This window comes from Parasteatoda tepidariorum, chromosome 4 (assembly GCF_982258835.1).
Source record: "Parasteatoda tepidariorum strain Cologne lab strain chromosome 4, Ptep-v5.0, whole genome shotgun sequence".
Taxonomy (NCBI): Eukaryota; Metazoa; Arthropoda; class Arachnida; order Araneae; family Theridiidae; genus Parasteatoda; species Parasteatoda tepidariorum.
The window spans coordinates 67,475,433-67,483,191 of NC_141758.1; the positions used below are offsets into that span (position 1 = coordinate 67,475,433).

Here is a 7,759-nt window from a genome sequence, read left to right on the forward strand (position 1 = left end):
TCTGCTATAATTACAACAGCTGTTATTGAATTTAATTTCAGGTTTTATTTATTTATTTATTTGCTTATTTTGAATTATTTTTTTCAGAATCCGTGTAAGTAACTTACCACAGATGAGGGACATGTCGGCGTACCCTTTGAGGAGTGTTGATACTTCATGTTGATTGGTGGATCTCCGGTACAAGCGTAACTTAGTACTGCCAAAAGATTCGTTTTCTTGATATAATGTACAGAAACAAATAATTTATTTTTAAATACCAAATAATCAATAAAAAAAGAATGAAAAATTACTACGAGAAATAATAACATCCTCTACAAATTAAAGTCTATAAAAGGCATGATTGACATGATTGAACGACGTAGGTTAATAGACATTAACTATAATAATACTAGGATATTTATAATCACATTTTATGTATTTATTTATTTTTAAAATAATCACCAGTAAATTGGTATAATAAGTATTGCGAAAATATAATTATATTTTTCAAATTAGAAAATAAAACCCAAAACAAACAAAAATGTTCTACCATGAAACAAAAATGAATATTAACTTCAAAATTCTTATTAGGAAATTTTTTTTCTACCGTGCGGAAAATGAAAGATAATTCGTTTAAGGAAATTAAATTGCTAAATCAGAGAATGATAAAATGACGCAAACTTTACTTATTTAATAAATAAATCACGATTATCACGAATTGACTGAAGTTAATCAAGGCATGTTTTACTTATTTGTTTACAATAAACTTTAAAAAAAAAAAAAGAAAAAAAAACGATCATCAAACTTGTATCTGTAAAATTTATCCAGTTGTCGATAAACATTACGCTGTACATTAATAAATTAATTGCGACTAATTAAAAGTATACGTTAACTTAAGACTGTATATCTGTACATCTTTTGTACTTCACTGATGAAATTTAGTTAAAAATTAGTGTTTTGTTTCATCTTAACTTCGCTCTCTATAGTAATAATGAAAATTGCTCAAAATTTCACCATGGAGGTACATCCCCCTTTGGTTTTAAAATGTTAAATTCCTTTATAATGTATCCATTTAAAATTTGAAATTTTACACCATAATTACATTGTTTTGATCTCTCTTTGGTACTTTGGGGCCACTTGAAAAATAGAAAGAGATTTTGCAAAAACCCTCTAGTTAAAAATGCTAACGTAATGCGTATAAAGAAATCGCCGAACGAACGGTAATATTAGTATTTTACTACATGAAGAGGAATCTTTACAAACGAATCATTTTTAAAGTTAAACGATATCTCGAAAGTTCCGTCCTAAGATCTTTTTTGTTCAATTACTTGTGAGAATTATTTAGCATCGTTGAAATGTTAGTTTTGTAGAAATTATTGAGTTAAGCAAAAATTAAATACTAAAACTGATATCTTAAAGTTAAATCAGTGCTTATTCAGCACAGTAACAAAAAGAAAAAAAAAGAACGATAAAAATGTAAACAGAAAGCTGGTCTCATATATGAAATTACTGACCTGGCCAGATTACCAGATTACAAAATATATAAATTGCAATTTTTTCTATTTAGCATACTTCAACTTTTACCCTTTTTAAAAGGAAAAAAAAGAAAACTGAATTGCACATCTCTCAAAGTTTGAAGTTAAAACTCTGTTGAGACCTGCTGTATGCTAATTTCTTCTTCGAAAACTTTTTTAACAAATGAAGAAATTTTAGTCTGATGCACGTAGTTCTACGATTAAACTCAAGATTCTGAGCTAGTCTGACAGATGCACAATTGTCAACAAAAATTATTGACATTTTATTTAAGGAGGAAATTCTTCTACAAAGTTTTTTAAGTCATATGAATTCCTTTTTGGCTTCATTTGCTGCAACTATCTCAGCCTCGTTGGCTGATATTGCTACCATAGCTTGACGTTGATTTAATTAGGATATAGCATCACCGTTCGTCGACCTATCATCTTCATGTAAGCTTCAAAGTCAGTATCACAGAAGCATTCCAGAACTCCGGGTCTTTAGCATGATAATGAATTTTTGCTTGGAGCTTACAATGTATCTAAATACTCGCTTTACTTTGATAAAATCTTCTTTGGAGGGATTTTCTAATTTACGTGAAACAATGCTAATAGTGTATGCCATGTCTGGTCTAGTGCCTACCGTAAGATACATTAATGCATCAGCAGCTTCACGATATGGAAACTCTATCTTTTTATGCAGTACACGCCTTTTTCTCTTGGCTTCTCGAAGGGCTTGGCTTTCTCGAAGTAGAATGGAACGAACAGTTGCTAACGTAAACAAATTCCACATTTCAACAACCAATCAGGATTGAGATACCCATATTACGTCACTTGCAGGTATCTCATTGTTTTTATCTATCAATATGTATTAAAATCTGTCCAGTAATAGTATCTTACCTGTCTTGATGATTCAGAAACTCTAAGGTTAACATGAGAATATAAAAAGTTAAAGAAAGATGCAATGTAAAAAATTTCTGATTATGTATTATTGAGAAATGGAAATTTAATTATTGATTTCAACTATTTCTAGATGATATTTCCACTTTAAAAAGTTAAGAAAAATTTAAATTTTCAGCAATTTGCTTGTTTTTGCATTATTTAACTTTCAAATTTTTATTCGATTCGGTTTCCTACAAGCAGTTTCTTAAAATTCTTCAACCAACTTCATAGAGACTTAAAGTGTTTCTGATTTCTGGTAATATAAGTGAAATATACTTTTAAAAACAATGCCTCCGAAAAAGAAAGATAAAAAAAAGAAAAAAGAAGAGGACGAAGAAGTCGGCTACGATGTTAACACAATGACGACCGACGAATTGAAAAAATACGCCCGTATGTTAGAAAAAGGCATTGAAGAAATGAGAAAACATTGTAGTTTCTACCGAAGTTCTGGCGATAAGTTGGCACAATTCTACCAACTACGGCAGCAAGATCTTTTGGAAATGGAAAATGAACTTTTGTGTAAGGACATAGAAATGGAAGATTTACAGCTAAAAGTGCAGCAAGAAATCAATGACAAAGAACAAGGCTTAAACTATAGAGAATTTTCTAGTATACAGCATGAAAAAATGGTCAATTCTGACACAGAAACGAAAATAGCACATCTTGCTCAACGCCACCAAAAAGAGCTAAATCGTTTGAAAGAGGAGTTTATTGAGAGTGAAAAAGTTCTGGAAGTCAACAGCCGTAGGGTCCATCTTGCAAAAAGAGCAGCTATGTATAGCGCAGCTGAAAAAATACAAGATTTAGAAGAGCATCAGGAAAAGTTAATAGAGAAAAATACTGAGGCCTTTACAAAAATGCTTGAGGATACCACATTCGACTTGAAATTCAATATTGAATTAATTGAAACGGAAGCATTAGAAACTAAGAGAATCGCAGAACACAAGTTTCGTAATTCTTGTTTATCGTACAAAGAACAATTACACGAGTATTACAAAAACATAACTAAGGAGGATTTGGCTGTTATAAAAGAACTGAAACAGAAAATACACGAACTTGAAGAAAGCATTAAAAAGTCTAAATCAAAGCTAAAATATATTATCAGTGAAAACCGAGACTTAGAAACTAATTCTGAACGAAAATCTGGACGAGGTACAAAAAAATTGGATAGTGCAAAAGTCATCGGTAATGACATAGTTATATCGAAAGATTTCTATAGGCAAAGAAAAATCGAAAAGTTAAGAAAAGAGAACGAAGTTCTCGAAAAAGAAATCGATAGAGTTGAAAAGGAAACTGACAATCTTAGATGCCAATTTACAGACAGTTTGCGTAAAATTCGTGATAGTGCTGAACGAAAAGCAAAACTTCTGGAAAACAAAATTGACGTGTTGTTTGATTATACAAATTGATATTAAGTTTTCAAAAATTAGATAAAGGCAATTTTTTTTAATATTTTAAAATACCTGAATTTAACTTACAAGATGATTGTTTTCTTTATAATATGAAAAGGTAAAATTTTTGACCTAGAATGCTTTTAATTATTCTGCTTCTTAGGACAAATGCATTTTTTTGAAGTGTAATTTAACTCACAAAATGTATAGGAGCTGCTATTATATATAGAGTATTATTGTATAAAGTGTACATTTTTATAACCATTCTTAATGTATCATTAAAAATAAGAATATTAAAGATTTTAGATCAATGCATACACTGCCACTCATTAGTTATGCTCCACTCTCGTTTCCGCAATGAACTAGACGTAAAGACACCATTCCCAATAGAACACCGAAGTCAAGTATCACTAGCTGATGTCAGGTAAGCGGATGTGTGACCACTTTGATCAGCCTGCATGGGATGCGCGGTATTGGTCATCGTTGAACTATTCTGTCACAAAATACTCTATTTCTCGCGCAATTCCTCGGACTATAAAAGCAGAGGAGCCTTCTTTGCAGAGGAACAAAATTATGATGGCATGTCTGCGGATCATCTTTCAGGAATGTTTGCAAGACCGTCACAAATAACCCATTGTGCAGTTTTAGTGCTACGTAAATAAAGTACCCACTTGCTCATACTCCGCAGACTACCCAACCATGGCTAAGCATCTAACCCCATTGTTCAGGCTCTATCGTTTAACGGCCATGGCAGGAAAGTCAAGTATTTTTGATTAGATAAATTTAGAATTTGAACCACGTAATTTTGACTATGACGTAGATAGCGCATAGGTTGGTGCCCTTTTCTCTAAACTTCTAGGCCACTACCAAATTGGGGACATTCAGTCACAACAGATATAACGTGTACCTTGTCATATAGGGGAGATTTCCGTATCGTGATCTGTGGCAGAATAATCACCAAATCTTGGCAACTTCAGGGCAACGACCTGCGAGAAACTAAAAAAAAAACATCACAGAACGGGGCCAACTCGAAAGGTATAACTTGCATCCACCCTCGGGCAAATATCTACATGATTTTCTTTTTAATTTGCAAGTTTAAAATTTATTTGGCACCTTGGCTATTGTAATTGGCGCGATAGATCACGATACGGAAATATCCTCTCTATGTATATACGCCAAGCGTTTATATAGCTGTCGTGATCGAACAAGACACCCAGTTCTCCAGCAGCGAAATAGGTGAAATCTATACCGACTGCGCTAACGGAGCGTTTTCGATCATGAACCATAATCCACCCATTGTTTTCGTATTTATTCCAAGAATTGTGCCAAACAATGAATTGTGGTACGAAGATCTTTCATATTCGACCAAAGAAACCTTTTCTCATACATAATTTTGAAAACACAATAGAATTCATATTTAAGATTAAGGAATAGAATTCATATTTACGATAAGGGAAGATTTAAGAGGTATATTAATACCTCTTAAATCTTCCCTTCATCAGAGTAACTTCCTTTATAAGCAATGATTATCGTGCCCTTCCTGAGAATTTTATTGGTTATTTTGCACAGAATTTCAGAGACAATATTATTTCCATTGAGATTGATACCTCTCACACGAATGATTTCGGTTAGTAATATTTTTGTCTCTGATACCAGTGTCCAAATGATTCATCTCACTTCACATGTATTCTGAGCAATCTAAGACAGCAATCAAAATTCAAATTTAAATTTTTAATTTAGGGTAATTTGCAACCCTTTTTACATCCAATAAAAAATGAAAGAGAATATCAATTAATTTAGAGTTTCTAATAAATTTAATTGAATATAATAATAAGAAAAATGTGAAAATAATTATCGCTAATAGGGTATAAAATTAATTCGAAATTCATTTTTTTAATTATGAATTTTTCTCTGTATTATCTGTTTATGAATAAGACTAGTAGGCTCTTTATATTTGTAATATATTGTTATTTATATATTTTCGACCAGGATTATAAAATACATGAGAGGAATAGTAGGTAACCAGCATTGCCCCATTTAACAATTTCTTTTGAGGTACGACTCTTCTGGTTTGTGTAACTTTTGATTTAATGATCGGAATTTTACGTACCTTATCCAGTTAAACTTCGTAGTTTTAAATAACAAAAATCTAAAATTTAAATTAGTAATTCCTCGAAAATAAAAATTTTCAAAAGTCTCATTTTTAAGTTTTTCTTCATCAGAAACTATTTACGATTATTTTTAAATTTATCATTTAAAACTATACCTCGCTTTATAGCATTAAAATCTTCAACACTAATTAATCAGTCTTATTTCTTGGTATGTCCTTCAGGCAATGAAATTTAAAAATTTTTACTGGAAATTACTAATACTTTGTGCCCTTTGTATATTAGATTGCTTTTCTTATTATTTCCAAAAATGTTTATTCCAGCACCAAATTGATTAAAATTTATTGAAAATTAATTTGAAAATATTTAAATGTTTACAATAGGGAATTTTATTCTGTTTTTGATTATTTGTTTTGTGATTATTTTGATTTAGAAATTTTGATTCAAAACCAGCTCGGACCATTTCAATACAAAAGAAAATTTCGAATCATAAAAGTTTTCGCATTATAATAATATACCCGACATTCTTAATTCACTTTCATTTCATTTCCTCTTCTCTTTTGACTTATTTTCACGCATAGTTAATTTAATTTCATTAAAACTTTAGTTATTTTAAAAAGAGAAATCCATTTTTATTTCTGTTCAATAATTATCCGTTGCGATCCAAAATTTTCTTTTTTGACTACGAATTTCAAATTTAACAACTTGTGCTAGATAGACAACTTGTGTTAGATAACATATGCTACATACGTCAGGATGTTTTTGTCACAAAAACTGTTCACGACAAGCTCTACACGTCGGCAGAAATTTTACTTTATTACCGGCGTTGAACAGCCGATCCAGTTTTGAATTTATGACAATGTTCAACTCATAATTTTAAACCCAATCCAGAAGACAAGGAAACTTTTGAATTAAACATCTGGACAAAATAACTCGCATTTGCATTACATGGAGACGAAAACCTCCCTATGTTATCCCAATGGCAAGGGTATTCAATTGCATGATTCGTCTACTACTCGGGATATTTTATGTCAGCAATGTGGTATGTGCAAGCCGGGAGATGAATTTGTAACGACCAGACAAAACTGGGATTCGAACCTAGGCTCACCTCAATGGGAGGCGAGAACCGCAGTCCTGAGTCACCGCAAACCAGCAATCACAAAAATAAGAAAGACGTTCTTAGTTGGCATCACAGAATTATAAAATGTTGCTAATTCTATAAGACCTCAAACATTTAACACTCCGCAGAGAATGGCATTTGACTGTTTTGGTATAAGCAAAGAATTAGTAAAATGCCTTTTTTGTGAAAGAGAACCCTTAAATTGTTTCCTTTAAAAATGAAACAAAAAAAAGTAAATATATTCTGTTAATTCATTTATGGTTTTAAGTTGATTAAAAATTATATTTTGATTAGCAAAGTTTTATATTTTAACACAAGGTAGAAAAATCGTAGATATTTACTGAGTTTACAGCTAAACCTCACACCATAAGGGTATTTTTAATTTCCTTGATTTTGCAAATCAAAATATTATGAACCTATATGAGTAGAGATAAGTTCCAGTCGGTAAATAAGAACTCATAAGATCTTCATGTTGAAACATAAGAAATAACTAAACCTTGAACCTTTTATTCAACATTAACTAACTAAACTAAACTCAGTGGCGCGACAGCCCATAGAGGGCCAAGGCCTATTGTGCCCATCTCAGTTCTCTTGACCTTGGGCTCTGGGGTGCAGGAGCAAATGTTCCGGTCAGGGGGTCAGCCGAACTCGGAACCCCCAGTGTTTAGTTCCTAAGCATTCTTGGCACTCATTTATCGATCCACTGAA

General features: G+C 31.7%; 1 protein-coding gene across 1 annotated transcript; it reads left to right on the forward strand.

Annotated features, from left to right (window-relative positions):
- The first annotated feature begins 2,491 nt into the window (after window positions 1-2,491).
- LOC107449185 (dynein regulatory complex subunit 4-like) lies at window positions 2,492-3,873 on the forward strand. Its single transcript, XM_016064637.4, has one exon. It carries the CDS (start codon window positions 2,720-2,722, stop codon window positions 3,839-3,841), a length of 1,122 nt encoding a protein of 373 aa, XP_015920123.1. The 5' UTR covers window positions 2,492-2,719; the 3' UTR covers window positions 3,842-3,873.
- Window positions 3,874-7,759: the final 3,886 nt, after the last annotated feature.